This window comes from Elephas maximus, chromosome X (assembly GCF_024166365.1).
Source record: "Elephas maximus indicus isolate mEleMax1 chromosome X, mEleMax1 primary haplotype, whole genome shotgun sequence".
Lineage (NCBI taxonomy): Eukaryota > Metazoa > Chordata > Mammalia > Proboscidea > Elephantidae > Elephas > Elephas maximus.
In genome coordinates this window covers 178182815-178200752 of record NC_064846.1, presented here as the reverse complement: position 1 = coordinate 178200752, position 17938 = coordinate 178182815, and the positions used below count along the sequence as shown (strand labels likewise).

The following is a 17938-nucleotide window of genomic DNA, read 5'->3' as shown; positions in this document are numbered from 1 at the left end:
ATATTTCAACTAAGGACATAATCGAAGATATAATTTTTCTTTTTCCAAAGAGCTTTTTTTTGCCAAGACAGGTGTTTGGAGTTACTATTACCAATCTCAGAAACCTTAGATCATTCAGAGCTCAGTATTCCCATTTGGATGAATCACAGCCAGGCCATGTAGTCTCTGTGATATAATGATATGGCTCCCACTATTGGGAAGCCTGACCTCCAACTTCTGCCATATCTGTGCCACCATCTTGATCCTCCTGCTACTTATTTCTGTTTTGAATCTTGCAGATTGTAGAAGAACTGGAAGGGCAGGGGAAAGCACGGCTTATTTTTGACAAAGTGTTTTTATGGTACATGTTCCCTCTGATCCCGCCATTTGATGGGTGTAGCTGGGGTACACATTCACATATTTCAAGTGATGTGACAGGTTTTAAGTTACATACACGGGTAGGGTGTTCATTTCCTTTCTAGTAAGAAAGTTTACTTTGAAAGTGAAATGTGTTCTGTACCATGACTTAGAGCAGGGTCCAGCAAACACTTTTGTAAAGGACTACATAGTAAACACTTTAGACTTTGCAGCCCAGATATTTAGCTTTGCAAAGCCTTGGCTCTGTCAGTGTATCTTGAAAGCAGCTATAGGCAGTATTTCCATGAATTGTCGTGGCCATGTTCCAAGGAAATGCTATTTATAAATGCAGTTGTTGGGGCAGAATTGGCCTGGGGTTGTGTAGTGTGTTGAGCCCTGACTTACACAGTAGATTGAGATATAGGGACCAGGGAACTCAAAGAAGACAGTGTAAAATTCATAGAACAAATTACGTGCAGCTGCTTTTGTGCTAGTGGGACTCACCTAGTAGAAAGCCCAGGATGATTATGTCATCAGGCTCTGCCCTTATCCCTGGCCAATGCTGATGTGATTGTCAGATCCTGAATCACCCAGACTTTCCCCTCTACCAACCTATGCTACCTAAAAAAAGTTGCTTTCCAGTCAACTCAGACTTGTGGCAGGCATTGAGTTTCTTTTGTTTATGGTGATGGAAAACTTGACAGCAGATATTGGTGATGGTTGCACAACACGATTAATGTAATTGAAGTTACTAAATTATGTATATGAAAATCGTTAAGTTGCTATGGCTGTATAAAAACTCAGGGAGTTAGAAAAAGAAGCTGTTATTTTTGGGTCCACATAACAGGTTTCTATTCCTGGCAGGCCCTTGGATGCCTTTGCATCAGCTGTGGGTCAGAAAGGCAGCTGCTAATCCAGGCTGGATTTTCCCCCAAGCTCGGGCTTAACTGGATGCTAGCTGGTCTAGGATAGGCCGTGGTTGGTTAACAAATGTGTAGAAGGTGTGCATTATTTCAGCAAAAATGTGGTATTCTCACTATACATTATTGCATCTCAAGATTACTATTATATGTGAGGCACTTGAAAAGAAAGTTATTGTTAGAGATATGTTTGGGTTATATATATATTTTTTAAATTAATTTTTATTGTACTTTAAGTGAAAGTTTACAAATCAGTTCAGTCTCTCCTACAAAAATTTACATACACCTTGCTATGCACCCCTAATTGCTCTCCTTCTGATGAGATAGCACAGTACTTCCCTCCACTCTCTCTCCTTGTGTCCATTCGGGTAGCTTCTGGCCCCCTCTGCCCTCTCATCTCCCCTCCAGACAGGAAATGCCCACATAGTCTTATGTGACCACTTGCTCCAAGAAGCTCCCTCTTCACCAGTATCATTTTCTATCCCATAGTCCAGTCCAATCCCTGTCTGAAGAGTTGGCTTTGGGAATGGTTCTTGCCCTGGGGTAACAGAAGGTCTGGGGTCCATGGCCTCCGGGGTCCCTCCAGTCCCAGACTGACCGTTAAGTCTGGCCTTTCTACGAGAATTTGGGGTCTGCATCCCACTGCTCTTCTGCTCCCTCAGTTGGGTTATATTTTTGTATAGATTTTATTTAACTTTGCATTACTTTTGTCGCTCCCTGTGTGTGTCGGTGCGCGGACAGTTCAGGTGGTGGGAGCCGTCGGGGCCGCGCAGACCTGTGGTGCTCAGGGAGCGGGGAGACATGCAGGGTCCCGGGCCTCCCGGGCACCAGGGTCGCTCCCTGTGTGTGTCGGTGCGTGGACAGGTGAGGTGGTGGGAGCCGCGCAGACCTGTGGTGCTCAGGGAGCGGGACACATGCAGGGTCCCGGGCCTCCCTGGCCCCGGGGTCGCTCCCTGTGTGTGTCCCTGCGTGGACAGGTGACGTGGTGGGAGCCGTGGGAGCTGCGCAGACCTGTGGTGCTCAGGGAGCGGGGAGACATGCAGGGTCCCGGGCCTCCTGGGCGCTCGGGTCGCTCCCTGTGTGTGTCGGTGGACAGGTGGGGTGGTGGGCACCGTGGGAGCCGCGCACACCTGTGCTGCGCAGGGAGCAGGGAGAAATGCCCGCCCCCCGGTTCTCTTTTCTGTTTCTTTTTTCTCCTGTCTCTGCCAGACTTGGGGCTTGTCTGCCACGTGAGACTGACGCGCATGGGCGCGGACTCAAGTACGCACTGAGGACCCCACGTCCACGCGCGCCCTCCCGCCCGCACACGGCAGAGCCCACGCGCGTCCTCTGGCCCGCGCACAGGGCGGAGCCACCCGCGCTCTCCCGCCCGGACACGTTGGAGCCCACGCGCGCCCTCCCGCCCGCACACACGGGAGAGTCCACGTGCGCCCTCCCGCCAGCACACGCCGGACCCCACGCACGCCCTCCCACCCGCACACACGGCGCAGCCCTAGGGCGCCTTTCCGCCCACAGAGAGCAGAGTCCACCCGCGCTCTCCCGTCCACACACGCACTGTCGTGAGCTTCAGCCCCTGCTTTCACAGATTTCCCTGTATTTCGTCCCATTCCATATGTTGGGTCTTTCCTTTGTTGACCAATTTCTTTTTCGCCAAGGTTTTTCTTGGGTTTCGTCTTTCTTTGTTGAAGTGGTTTTTATCAGATCTAAGAATCCATTGTAGACAACCAGTGTGAGCAGAAAATAAACGTTTTCCAGCCCCGTGCCCAAATTTGAGCGAGCTGCTCACCGAAAGCTCAGCAGGCGGACTCCACCAGCCGCTGCTTGGAGACCCTGTGAAGCAGTTTTGTGCCTTACAGGGTTGTGTGATCCCGAATCGACTGCACGGCAATGACTTTAGGTTTTTTTTTTTTTTTTTAATCACATGTAGATTAAAATCCACTTGTTTTACGTTGGCCAACAAGGTAGTAGAAATTCATCCTTATGTATAGCTCTGTTAATAAAATTTGTACCACCCCCATGTTAGATAAACTCTTAATACATTTTCTCAGAGTATTAGAGCCCTGAAGCAGCTGAGAAGCCAGTATCATCGTTCCTTGATGAAAGACAGATGATTGAAGCAGAGAAAACGTGGGTGGGGTGGCCGTGTCTTGGCTATCTAATGCTGCCCTAACAGAAATAGGACAAGTGGATGCGTTTAATAAAGAGAAGTTTATTTCCTCCCAGTAAAATTCCAAATGTGGGGTGTCAGCTCCAGGTGAAGGCTTTGTGTCTCTGCCCCCCTTCTCATCAGTGTGCCCCTGGACTAGGACCTTCTCCACAGAGGTATCGTGGGTCCAACTCTGCTCCAGGCACTGCTTTCTTGGTGGTTTGAGGTTCACCCTCTCTGCTTGCTTCCCCTTCCTTTTTGATTCTTCTAAAACGTGGTGCAGACTACTCCCCATGAAACTTCCTTTTACATTGGGTCAGGGACTTGATTTTAGTAATGATGTTGCAATCCCACCCTAATCCTCTTTAACATAACAATACAATCACACCATAGAGGACAACCACGCAATATTGGGAATCATGGCCCAACCAAGTTGACACATATTTTGAGGGGAAACATTTCAATCCTTGATGGTGTTTGTGTGAGGCATCTTAGTGGAGGCAATGGCAACAGGTCCCTTAAAAGCAGGCTGACTGCTCTGGGCTCTTAGAAGGCTTGCGGTGGACAGTGACTGACAGACATTAAGCAATTTGTGTGCTGCCAGTAGGTTTTGGAAATGCTTGAATGACTCAGGGAGGAGCTTGTTGTGAACAAGTTAAAGAAGACCGTGAGGAGGCCTAGGCATGGAGATTGGTTGTGAATCAGGGAGACAGCATCGTGCTGTAATGTAGATGTGGATGGTTCACAGGTCATCCTTTGATAGGATGCTTGTTCCGTGAGTTACAGGCTGTAGATCTGTGAGTATTTCTCATAATTGAGTATCAGTGTGGATAAGCCAGGGATGTGGTTAAAATACAAATTTCGATTGAACAGTTATGGGGCCAGTGGGGCTCCAGATTCTACGTGCTGAAGAGGCTCCTAGTTTGTGGTGGAAATAATAAGTTTGGAAAAAAGACATGACTTAAAATGAGTGTACTGGAGAAAATAATAAAAGGACAGATAATGTTGAAAGAAGAAACACCAGTGTAAACGTCATGCTAGAGCGAGAACTTTGACACTGAGAAGAAAAAAGGCAAGACTAGGAGGCAGCTTGGAGGGAGAGCAGGATGGAAAAAAATTGGAACACAGGTGGGATACACCTCCTTGAGGAAACTTAAGAAGTTGGAGGTCAAAGTGCAGGAATATTCCCAGATTTCTCAAAAGTTTAGGGATACGTGATGTCATATTTTGAAAATAAAATTAAAGGGGCAGAAAGAAATGTTAATTGCATAAGCAACACGGAAACTACCAATCGCATATAATGATGCAATACCTGCAATGAAAAAGTTTTTTAAAAGAACGGTTGGAGGATTTTCCAGCACGGAAGTTAAAATTAACAAATCGTGGTGACTTCACTGACAAAACCTTCCTGACATTTAGCGCGTGTTAATATCAAATAACAGTGCATGTGTTGATCTATAAGGGACAGAGGTACATAGGTGAACCCACAACTTCAACATTGGAGCCCTAACTCCCTGGAGGAAATCAGGTTCAAGTTTTGCAGCCTGGCCAGGCCTGGTTGCTTCTCATGCTCCAGGAGAGGTAAATTCCTCCATCTGTGATCTTGTTGCGGAAAGGAGAGGCCCATGGAGCTGCCTGAAGAATGCAGGTGTGTGTTTGGGGGGCTGGAGCCTGTTCTGCCTTCAGTGTAAAGACCCTCAGGGTGGAGCATTGCCCTGAGCCTGGGAGGAGGCCAGAGGCCTGTCACTCCCTGATTCCTCAACACTGTTTCCTCTACATCCTTCTTCCATTTCAGGCCTCAGGTGTGGTGCAGGGAGAACTAGTCCAGTCCAGGCAGCTCAGGACTTCAGGTGGCCATCTAGCACATCCGTAAATCACGTGGAAGGGTTTCAATTGCTGTCACTAGTGTGTGTACCAAACATTATTCATCTGCCTCCAGACAGCCCAGTGCTCTGCTTCCACTCCTGTCCCTCTTCCTGAAGTGGCTTCTTGGGCTCAGGGACGACATTCCCTTAGACTTCAGAAACTGGAGAAGGAAATGGTGAGTTCTGTGGGGAACTGGGGTATTCTCATCATAGGTGGTTAAGGCTGGATATGAATTGTTGGGGGAGCAGCTTTGTGCTGCAGGACTGTGGTTTCTTAAAAAAAAAAAAAAAGATGCCAAGGGGTGAGGCATGAGAGGTATCTTAAGTCTCTGCCCCATTGTCACTGGGCCCTTCCTCTGTACATATGTGCTTTTCAGGATTTAGATGTCTGGGCTCACCTTCCTTATGTGAGTCTCAGAGCTGGCACTGTGGGGCGTTAACATCCCCACCCTGGGCCTTGGTGCTCTGTGTTGAATGACAGAATCTCCTGACCAGAGCCTGAAGACGGAGCAGCTCTTGCTGTGGAGGCTGAGCCCTGCCCTCCAGAGCCATCCTTGTCCTGTCTCTCTGACCAATGTTCTTGACTCCCCCCAGGCCCTGGAGCATTTTCTATGCAGTCCTAAAACTACAGCTTCCCCCCTCACACTGTGTTATCAGTCAGAAAAGGAGGGACAAGTTTGTAGTGGGAGGTCCTGACTGTTTGTGGGGTACTGGGCCTTGTTGATGTTCTCCTGACATCACCGAAGGTATGAAGCTGGGTGCAGTGAGTCCAGCTGTATCCTGTGTGGGGTCTACAAACCCATTTTACCCCTTAGTGAGGAAGGCTTTTACCTTCAGGCTTTCAGGTGTGTGGAAAGCATGAATCCCCAATCTAGGCCCTTGTCATCACACCTGTGCCTAGTTGTTGTTCGGTCCATCAAGTCAGTTCCAACTCGTAGTGACCGTGTATGCAACAGAATACAACACTGCCGGGTTCTGTGTCATCCTTACAGTCGTTGTTACACTTGAGGTCATTGTTGCAGCCTCTGTGTCAGTTCATCTCGTTGAGGGCCACCTTCTTTTCTGCTGACCACGTGCTTTTCCAAGCATGAAGTCCTTCTCCAGGAACTCATCCCTCCCAACAACATGTCCAAAGTATGTAAGATACAGTCTTGCCATACTTGCTTCTAAGGAGCATTCTGATTGTCCTTCTTCCAAGACTGGTTGGTTTATTCTTTTGGCGGTCCATGGTATATTCAATATTCTTCTCCAGCAACACAATTCAAAGGCGTCAGTTCTTCTTAGGTCTTTCTTATTCATTGTCTAGCTTTCACATGCATATGATGCGATCGAAAATAAATACCATGGCTTGGGTCAGGTGCACCTTAGTCTTCAAGGTGACATCTTTGCTTTTCAACCTTTAAAGAGGTCCTTTGCAGCAGATTTGCCCAATGCAATGCATCTTTTGGTTTCTTGACTGCTGCTTCCATGGCTGTTGATTGTGGATCCAAGTAAAATGAAATCCTTGACAACTTCAGTCTTTTCTCTGTTTATCATGATGTTACTTATTGGTGTAATTGTGAGGATTTTTCTTTTCTTTATGTTGAGGTGTAATCCATACCGAAGGCTGTGGTCTTTGATCTTCATTAGTAAGTGCTTCAGGTCCTCTTCACTTTCAGCAAGCAAGGTTGTGTCATCTGCATAACGCAGGTTGTTAATGAGTCTTCCTCAAATCCTGATCCCCTTTTCCTCTTCATATAGTCCAGCTTCTTGGATTATTTGCTCAGCATACAGTTTGACTAGGTATGGTCACAGGATACAAGCCTGACGCACACCTTTCCTGACTTTAAACCATGCAGTATCCCCTTGTTCTGTCCAAACGACTGGCTCTTGTTCTATGTAAAGGTTCCTCATGAGCACAATTAAGTGTTCTGGAATTCCCATTTTTTGAAATGTTATCCATAATTTGTTAACATCAACCCAGTCAAATGCCTTTGCACGGTCTATAATGAACACAAGTAAACATCCTTCTGGTATTCTCTGCTCTCAGCCAGGATCCATCTGACATCAGCAAAGATATTCCAGGTTCTACGTCCTCTTCTGAATCCGGCCTTATTTTCTTTCACTTTTCTGTTGATATGTTGCTGCAGCCACTTTTGAATGATCTTTAGCAAAATTGTGCTTGCGTGTGATATTAAAGATACTGTTTGATAATTTCTGCATTCGGTTGGATCACCTTCCGTGGGGTTAGGCGTAAATATGGGTCTCTTCCAGTCAGCGGGCCAGGTAGCCGTCTTCCAAATTGCTCGGCATAGACGACGAGTGAGCACTTGCAGTGCTGCGTCCATTTGTTGAAACATCTCAGTTGGTGTTCGGTCAATTCCTGGAGCCTTTTTTTTCACCAGTGGCTTCAGTGCAGCTTGGACTTCTTCCTTCAGCACCATCGGTTCCTGATTGTATGCTACCTCCTGAAACAGTTGAACGTTGAGCAGTTCTTTTTGGCATAGCGACGCTGTGTTTTCCTTCCATCTTCTTTTAATGCTACCTGCGTTGTTTAATATTTTCTAATGACCATAGACCAGACGAGTTTCGGAATGACATCAAGGACATCATACATGAAGAAAGCAAGAGGTCACTAAGAAGAAATAAAAGACCAAAATGGCTGTCAGAAGAGACTCTGAAACTTGCTTTTGAATATCAAGTAGCTAAAGCAAAAGGCAAAAATGATGAAGTAAAATAGCTGAATAGAAGGTTTCAAAGGGTGGCTTAAGAAGACAAAGTAAAGTATTATAATGACATATGCAACAACCTGGAGGTAGTAAACCAGAAGGGAGGAACACGCTTAGCATTTCTTAAGCTGAAAGAACTGAAGAAAAAATTCAAGCCTTGAGTTGTAATATTGAGGAATTCTGCGGGGAAAATATTAAATGGCCATTAACTATAATTTTGTAATATGTTGTCGCTGTTATTACTTTGAACAAGCTGTTAACTTTTATATTGGTTATGAATAAGAAAAATAAGAGCTTATATTACCTTTAATTATTCATACTCCAGTGCTCTGCCTTATGTAGTTCCAAGTTCCTGATCCGTATCGTTTTCCTTCTCTCTGAGGAATTTTTGCCATTTCTTGGAAGGAAGTTGTACTGGTGACCAATTTCTTCCATATTTGTTTCCGTGGAAATGTCCATAATTCTCATTCACTCTTTTTAAAAGAACTTTTTAAGTGTAATAAAATTATATAACAAGATATTTGGTAATTCAGTTGTATTTGTACCTGTATCACTTAATGGGTGGTGGAAACGGTTAAGCAGTCGACTGCTGGTGGAAAAGAAAGACAGGCTGGGTAACCTGCCTTGAAGACTGTGGAGCAGTTCTACCGAGCGGACATGGGATTACCGTGAGTCATAAGCTACTTGACAGCAACTTAAAAACGACAGCAGTAATGTAGTCACATTAATTATGTTCATTTGTTATGGAACTATTACCGCTATCTTCTCCTTAACGTATTCTACCCCCCCTAAAAAAAACTCAGTCCCCGCTTTGCATTGAGCCCCCTTTTCTCTCTCACCTCTGGTTACCAGTATAATAAGTATGGCCTTATAAATTTGTCTGTATCGTATGAAACACTGGTTTTCTGTCAGTTTGTCATACTGTGGTGGCTTGTGTGTTGCTGTGATGCTTGACACTATGTGACTGGTATTTCAAATACCATCACGGTCACCAATGGTGAAGAGGTTTCAGCGGAGCTTGCAGACTAAGACAGCCTAGGAAGCAGGACATAACGGACTCCTTCTTTAAACATCGACCGGTGAAAACCTTATATATAGCAGAGGAGCATTGTCTGATATAGTGCCTGAAGATGAGTCCCTCTGGTTGGAAGGCACTCAAAATACGACTGGGGAAGAGCTAACTACTCAAAGTAGAGTCAACCTGAATGATGTGGGTGGAGTCAAGCTTTTGGGACCTTCATTTGCTGATGTGTCATGACTGAAAATAAGACGAAACAGCTGCAGACATTTGTTAATTATTGACCGTGAAATTTATGATGTATGAATCTAGAAAAATTGGAAGGTCATCAAAACTGAAATGGAATGCCTAACAATCAATATCCTACTCATTAGTGTGCTTAAAGGACTTGTATTGGCCATTTTGAGTTAGAGAATCATGTAGTCTAGTTTACTGGGAATGACAAATTGAAGAGGAATGGTGTTGCATTCATCATAAAAAAAAAGAACATTTCAAGGTCTCTCCTGAAATAGTCCTTTCAGTAATAAGATAATATCCATATAGCTATAGGAAATACTAGTTAATATGGCTGTTATTCAAATTTACGCACCAACCACTAAGGACAAAGATGTAGAAATTGAACATTTTTACCAACTTCTGCAGTCTGAAATTGATCAAACATACAATCGAGATGCATTGATAATTACTGGTGATTGGAATGTGAAAGTTGCAAATAAAGAAAATGGATTGGTAGTTGGAAAGTACCATCTTGGTGATAGAGATGACACTGGAGAGACACTGGAGATTGCATGATAAAATTTAGCAAGACCGATGACTTCTGCATTGTTATACCTTTTCTTAACAGCATAAAAGGTGATTTTATACATGGACCTCACCAGATGGAATACTCAAGAATCAAGTCAACTACATCCATGGAAAGAGACGATGGAGAAGGTTAGTATCAGTCAGAACAAAACCAGGGGCCGTCTGGGGAAGAGGCCATCAATTGCTCATGTGCAAGTTCAAGTTGAAACTGATGAAAATTAGAGCACATCCACGAGAGCCCAAATACGACCTTGCGTATAACCTACGTATATTCAGAGACCATCTCAAGAACAGATTTGACACACTGAACAGTCACGACCAAAGACCAAACGAGTTGTGGAAGGACATCACACATGATGAAAGCAAGAAGTCATCAAAAAGACAGGAAGGAAGAAAAGACCAAAATTTATGTCGGAAGAGACTCTGAAACTTGCTTTTAAACATGGAGTAGCTGACGTGAATGAAAGAAATGATGAAGAAAAAGATTTTAATGGGTGGCTCGAGAACACAAAATAATGTAATGAAATCTGAAACATCTACAGTTAGAAGACCAAAAGGGAAGAACATTCTTGGCATTTCTCAAGCTGATAGAACTGGAGAAGAAATTCAAGCCTCGAGTTGTAATACCAAAGGAGTCTACGGTAAAAATATTGAATGACGCCTGAGGCATCGAAAGATGAAAGGAATAGAGTCACTGTACTAAAAAAGAATTGGTCAACATTTAACGATTTCAGGAGATGGCATGTGATCAAGAACCAATGGGAGTGAAGGAAGAAGTCCAAGCTTCACTGAAGGCATTGGTAAAGAACAATGCCCCAGGAATTCGAGGAATACCCATTGAGACGTTTGAACAAACACAGCAGCACTGGAGGTGCCCACTCGTGAATGCCAAGAAATTCGGAAGACAGCCACGTGGCCAGCGGACTGGAAGAGATCTATATTTGTGTTCGTTCCCAAAAAAGGTGATCCAACAGAATGCATAAATTAGCGAACAATATCATTAGTAGCACATACAAGTAAAATTTTGCTGAAGATCATTGAAAAGTGGTTGCGGCAGTGCATCAACAGGGAACTGCCAGAAATTCAAGCCACATTCGGAAGAGGACATAGAACTTGGAGTATCATTGTTGATGTCAGATGGATCCTGGCCGTAAGGAGAGAATACCAGAAAGGTGTTTTCCTATGTTTTATTGACTATGGAAAGCCATTCAGCTGTGGGTCATAACAAATTATGGATAACATTGCAAAGAACGCAATCCCAAAATGCATGAGCAATGGTAAGGAACATGCTTATAGACCAAGAGGTAGTCGTTCTGTCAGAACCAGGGAGTACTGAGTAGTTTAAATACAGGAAAGGTGTGCGTCAGGGTTGTAGCCTTTCTCCATACTTACTCAATCTGTCTGCTGAGCAAAAGAATCCAAGAAGCTGGACTATATGAAGAAGAACGGGGCCTCAGGATTGGAGGAAGACTCGTTAACACCTGCGAGACGCAGATGACACAACCTTGCTTGCTGAAAGTGAAGAGGACTTGAAGCACTTACTGATGAGGATCAAAGACCACAGCCTTCGGTATGGATTACACCTCAACATAAAGAAAACAGAAATCCTCACAACTGGACCAATGAGCAACATCATGATAAATGGAGAAAAGATTGAAGTTGTCAAGGATTTCATTTTACTTGGATCCACAATCAACAGCCATGGAAGCAGCAGTTAAGAAATCAACAGACACATTGCATTGGGCACATCTGCTGCAAAGGACCTCTTCAAAGTGTTGAAGAGCAAAGATGTCACCGTGAAGACTAAGGTGCGCCTGACCCAAGCCATGGTATTTTCAATCGCATCATATGCATGTGAAAGCTGGACAATGAATAAGGAAGACCAAAGAAGAGTTAATGCCTTTGAATCGTGGTGTTGGTGAAGAATATTGAATATACCATGGACTGCCAAAAGAAAGAACAAATCTGTCTTAGAAGAAGTACAACCTCAGAAGCAAGAATGGTGAGACTGTGTCTTACTTACTTTGGACATACTGTCAGGAGGGATCAGTCCCTGGAGAAGGACATCATGCTTGGCAGAGTACAGGGTCAGCAGAAAATAGACGCTCAACGATATCGGTTGACACAGTGGGTGCAACAGTGGCCCCAAACGGCAATGATCATGACGATGGTACAGGATTGGGCATTGTTTCATTTTCTTATTCATGTAGTTGGTGTAAGTCTAAACCTACTGCATAGCACCTAACAACGATATCACCTAAGTGGGATCATACAGTTATTTGTCCTTTTGTGGCTGACTTGCTTCACTGGGCATAATATTTTCAAAGTTATCCATGTTGTAGTATCTATTCAGGACTTCGTTTCTCTTCATAACTGATCCATATTCCATTGTACAGATTGTATTTTGTTCATCCATTCGTCCGTTGACGGGCATTTAGTTTGTTTCCATATTTTGCTATTGTAAATAGTGCTACCATGAATATCGGTGTACAAATTTCTGTTTGATCTTACGTTTTAAATTCTTTTGGGTATTTGCCTTGCAGTGGGATGACTGGGTCATATTTTAGTTCGATAGTGAACTTTTTCAGGAACTGCCAAACTTCTTCCGCAGTGGCTAGACCATTTTGCCTTCCCACCAGCAGGGAATGGTGATTCCAGTTTTTCTCCATCAGCACTTGTTATTTTACATTTTTCTCCTTCCCTTTTGAAGGCTAATTTTGCTAGATACAGAATTCTGGTTTAGTCAGTGTTTTTTTTTTTTTTTTTTTCCTCTCAAGAAACGCTAAATATTTTATTTCACTCTCTCCTTGGTTGCTTGTTTCTTAAGACGGTGGTTGACTTTCTAAATTTCACAGTCACTTCCTCAAATGTTTCTTTTGCTCACTTCCACCATCTTTCCTTTCTGATATTCTCCATACGTGAACAGCCTGCTTTCGTAATGGCACCACGGTTTTTGGACATTCTGGTCCATCTTTTCCATTTTTTTGTTCTTTTTCTCTTTGCATTTCAGTTTTGAGAGTTTCTATTGACATACCTTCAGGCTCACTGATTCTTTCCTTGGCTTTGTCCTTTTTTTGATGAACTGAGGAAAGCATCCTTTGTTTCTGTTAGTGTTTTTCACTTCTAGCATTTCCTTTGATTTCTTTGTTCCAGTTTCCATCTCTCTGCTTTTACTACCCAGGAGTTGTTACATGTTATATGCTTTATTTATTAGTGCCCCTAGCATGTTAATTAGAGTTATTTGGAATTTGTGGCCTGATAATTACAAAATCTATGCTGTATCTTAGACTGATTTCGATGCTTGCTCTGTCTCCTTAAGGTGCATTTTTGTCTTTAGTATGACTAGTGATACTTTGTTGAAAGCCAGAAATTATGTACTGAGAAAAAGGAAATTGGTAAATAAATAGGCCTTTAGTATGAGGTTTAATCTATACTTGGCTAGAGGTTGGACTTTGTTTACTGTACTTGTCAGTTGCTCTGATCTTCTTGTTTTTTCCTTACCTGTTGTGTTTGAGTTTCCTGAAGACTTCTTAAATCAGGTGTTAGCCTTGGAGTTCTTTCTCTTGTAAGCCCTACTGATGCAACGGTAAAGCGTGGACAGAGCGGAAGCCTGATACAGTCCAATGATTAAGTCTCAATCTTTTTGCGAGCCTGTGCCATGAACAGTGACCCTACAGGTGCTTCTTTGCTTCTCCCCTCACTCACTTTGGTGAGACAGAAAGTCTACATAGTGCTGGAGTTGGGTGCTTCACGACTCCAGGCCAGGTACCAAAACCAAACCAAACCCAGTGCCGTCGAGTCGATTCCCACCCATAGCGACCCCATAGGACAGAGTAGAACTGCCCCATGGAGTTTCCAAGGAGCGCTTGGTGGATTTGAACTGCCGACCCTTTGGTTAGCAGCCATAGCATTTAGCCACTACGCCACCGGGGTTTCCTGTCCCCATCTGGCCTCCAGCAGTTCATCAGTTGCACTTTACGTTTTTCTACACTGATACTGACCCTAGAGGTGGTTTCTGCTCCTAGGTTTTTGCTCCGGTATGATTCTTTCTAGGTGTTTCTTTCCCTCCAGTTTCGGGACAGCTGTTTGCTCTGCGACTGCAATTTTCTGACTTCAAGATACTCAGATTTTTTCTTGTGAGAATGGAAGTGACAACTGCCAATCTTCCAAGCTCCTTATGTATCAAACCACATACTGGACGTTATTTGTGTTTTGTGTCATTACTGTTGTTTTCATTTTCATGATACTTTATAATGGAAACCCTGGTGGCATAGTGGTTAAGTGCTACAGCTGTTTATGCTCCTTTTGTTTTTTCCGTTTCCCAAAGGTGCATGTTTCAAAAAACAACCATTGCTAATTTCTTTTTTTTTTTTTAATTTTTTTCTGGGTATGAGCAGTGTATCTTCCCCTTCCTGGGCATGAAGGTTAGTGGAGCCCTTTGACACCTGTGCGTCTATGTTGGGACGACTTGAAGCCGATAAGCATGTGAGATGTACATGAGTGTTTACCAAATCATCATAGTCTACATCAAAATTTTTAGAATTCCAGGAGTGATCTGTTTTTTCCCTTACCAAGGCAGGTTTCACTAGCCAATGTTTTCTAAAATGATTATTTTGCTCCTGCGATAACTTACTAGAGATAAATATGCTTGTGTTATTTACTGCGTAGGCCCTTACTGTGCTACATTTCCGACAGGATGGGACGCCATTTGACGTTGTGTTTTATGTATATATTTTATATGTACACATATACTTAGGTATACTGAAATAAGTTAACGATTTATGCTTAAACGGATATTTCTGTTTTGTTGTAAAGCTGTATCTGCTTTGTCAACATGAAGTAGACTGTTTGTCAATGTGACCTAAATCAATTTTAATAAGTGAACATAAGCACAGTTAAGGACCTGAAGGCACAAAGTCTTGTCTGAGATACAGGGCTTTACCAGGAGAAGCATCTCCGGGTTGTGTGAATTGAATAGGACGTTTCCTTTGTCTCGTCTCCCTAGTATCCAGCAGGGCTGTAGATCATCCATGGTACTTTTGGAGAATAACAGCCAGGATTAAGAACAAAACTGTAGCATATGAGCAGAAACGGGGTTGTCAGAAATTGAGACATCAAAGACAAATGGACCTGCCTCCTGAGTCTGGCACGTCAGCATTCTGGCTGGCAGCGTCGAGCACGTGGTTAATCGATTGTCTCTAACTTTATTCAACTGTGAGCTGTTTGAAATGATATCCGTGTAGGAGATCCATGAGATATAAATGAGCTAGTGTGTTGAAAACTTTTGAAAAACTTTTCATAAACGGTAGTTGCTCAATACATGGAATATTTTATCATTATTCTATCGTATAATGAACGTTAGGGTTTTTGATGTCTTTAAAACATGCACCTGGTCCACTGCAGTGGAGGGGACTATTGGATGTTGCTTCTAGCTCAAAATTTGTTGTGACCCCGTCATACCAGGACTGATTAGAGAGGACATAGCACATTTCACCACTTCTCTGACAAGAGGAGCCTTCTTCCTCTAAAGCCGCTCTGACTTAGCACCCTCTCGCTATGTGAGGAAGCCGACGGATCGGTGCTATGTCACAGAGGTCACTCTTACAGACCAGGGGATTCCACATGTCAGGGTTCTGGTAGTCATGGATGTATGCCTCCAGGGGCTGCAAATATTAGAGAATTTTGGAGTGGAGCTTCTGGAGGGTTGGTGGTAATCCTCTCTCCTAGGCTTCACAGGCAATTTTAGAGTTAATCCGTCTGCATTTCAGCTTACTTACAAAATTATATGTTTTTGTTGTAAAAATTAGAACTAATGAACCGTTTGCAAATTCAACAGTGTTTACACGTGTAACTTGGTGTCATTGATTATGCTTATCGTGTTGGGTGGTCCTTACAAAATGGAAGTTGTAACTTCTCAGCAGACACAAGTATATGCTGTTGTCCTTTCTGCAGAGGTAGCCGTCTGTCATCTTATCGCAGGAGAACGTGTGCGCCTGAGGGCATATGCGTTGATGTTTGTTGAGGGGGCAGTCACTAATACGTAATTGGCGTACATCCAGTTGCGTGGGGTCTTGGAATTTGAAAATTGTGGGAGATCTGGGTTCTCATGTTCCCTCTCTCATCTGAGCTCGTTTTAATTTTTATTACCTTTGCCTGCCTCTGGAAGGGACAGAAAGTATGACAGAACAAGTGAGTTTTTGAAAAATAGTTGACTGACACATAAAAATCCATAATTCTCTGAAAGAATTTTTTTTTTTTTTTTTTAGCTGATGAACCTGTCACCACTTGATCTGCTAGAGTTCAAGAAAATATAACCAGCCCAGGGCTTTGGGTTTCTAATTTGTGCGGGCGCTTGTTCCTCTCATGGCTGTGAAGGTCAGAAGGAAAAACTGCCATTCTGAAGTGTTATCCAGTTGTTAATCCTCACCGTGTGCTTTGTGTTTTGTTGAATGTTCTGGTGGGTCTTAATGGAAGGAGATACAGGTGGTGATCTGAGTGAGAGCATTTTTCAAATGTCTGCAATGTTTTCTAACTATCCTAGACCATGAAGAGAGAAGAATAAGACTGCAGTTGGCAGCTTTCAAACCGTGGTGATGTTATTTCAGTGCGTTAGAAGGCCACAAGACAGGACGCAGTCAGTGAGGAGGAAGTGAATATAGTTAGTGAAGGGACGTGGCTGATGGCTGTACTCTCGAGTACCCCTTAGAGCACAGAACTTTGTGTCGGATCCCCTTCAATTCTCAGTTCTCCATGACCGTCAGCCTCAGCCTTCGTCCTTGGACACAGTGGAATACATGGTACCCTCCTGATCCGAATGTATGGGATGTTTTAGGACTCGGTGATCGCTGAGGATGTCGCTGTGGTCTTTAGCCAGGAAGAGTGGCCTTTGCTGACTCTTGCTCAGAGAACTCTCTACAGAGATGTGATGATGGAAACTTTCAGAAACCTGGCCTCAGTAGGTAAGGATGGCATGACTCTTTTTTTTCCCCCTATTTATTTCTTTAGTGAACATAAGTATTTTACTCATTGACGATGCTTCTGTGTTTGGGCTGAGCAATGGCAATAAATTGTTAAATAAAACAGGGGTGGTCCTTTGATCTATGGAGCTCACGTATCCTGGCGTCCCCATGAATATAAAGCTCTGTATATTAAAGTGAGTTTTTATTTCCTTTGTGATTAAAAGTCCTGAGGGTCTTGAAGCACTGTAAGTGTAAATACTGGCTCCAGCGGTCCTTATGGGGTACTGAGAGATAAGTGGTGTGGGACCTGGTAGAGAGTTTTATTGTGTTTGTTACAAGACTGATATGATTATCTTGGTGCACATAAACTCACACCTATGTTCAGAGAGCCTGAAGAGCAAAGTGTTGGCTGCATGTCAAGGAAATGTCCGTTGCTCTTCACAGTCCTCCTTTGTGATGTGTGTTTCTCCGTGAACACCATGTCCGCTGTAAGCATTTGTTTTCCCAGAGAAACAGGGAAAAGATCTGAGGACAGTGGAGAGAGGATTCACCCAGGGCCAGTGTGTGGGGAAGCACCAGGAAAGCAAGAATTTTTTGAAGGACTAGCCCTGCCTGGAGGGAATTACATTTGAATCGGTCAGAAAAAGTCTCTACTGTGTTGAGGAGACAACTTTGCAGACACCCGAGCTTACTTTTCTGACTTTAGTAATCCTCACAACCGTGGTCATGGAGACCTTTTGCCTCTTTTAATGTTACATGTGTGTTATGCCCAACGCTTTTCTATTTAGCTCTCCTGGCTACACCTTTTTTACGTCGCCGTCACTGTAAATCCTCACGGAAGTATGTCCTAGTAAATTGCTTTTTAACCATCGTGAATGTGCTGCAACAGCAAAACGTGGCTGCGTGTTTCTTTGTTCAGAGCCTTTTTTATCCCCTCACAATTCCTTTCTTTTTTTGTTTTACGTCGTGAACCTGAAGTTGAATTATGGGGTCAGTCTCTGAAAACTTTAATGATGGGGAAAAGTTATCCAGTGCATGTACAGTGGTGCGATACATGAAGAATAATACCTCGTTGTCCATGTTAGGAGAAACCTTTGAATTGCACGGCAATAAAGATCAGTATAAAAACCAGGGCAGACGTTTGAGGTGAGTGTCATTCAAACACGAGAAAACAGTGCCTCA

The 17938-nt window shown here is 43.5% G+C and overlaps 1 protein-coding gene across 1 annotated transcript in view; it reads left to right on the top strand.

Moving 5' to 3' along the window:
* Positions 1-12620, top strand: part of LOC126068549 (zinc finger protein 709-like) — a 476820-nt gene extending 464200 nt beyond the window's left edge. Inside the window, exon 11 of the mRNA XM_049871210.1 lies at positions 5198-12620. Coding sequence (XP_049727167.1) covers positions 5198-5275 — 78 coding nt within the window. The 3' untranslated portion in view covers positions 5276-12620. The remainder of the gene's footprint in view (positions 1-5197) is intronic.
* Positions 12621-17938: the final 5318 nt, after the last annotated feature.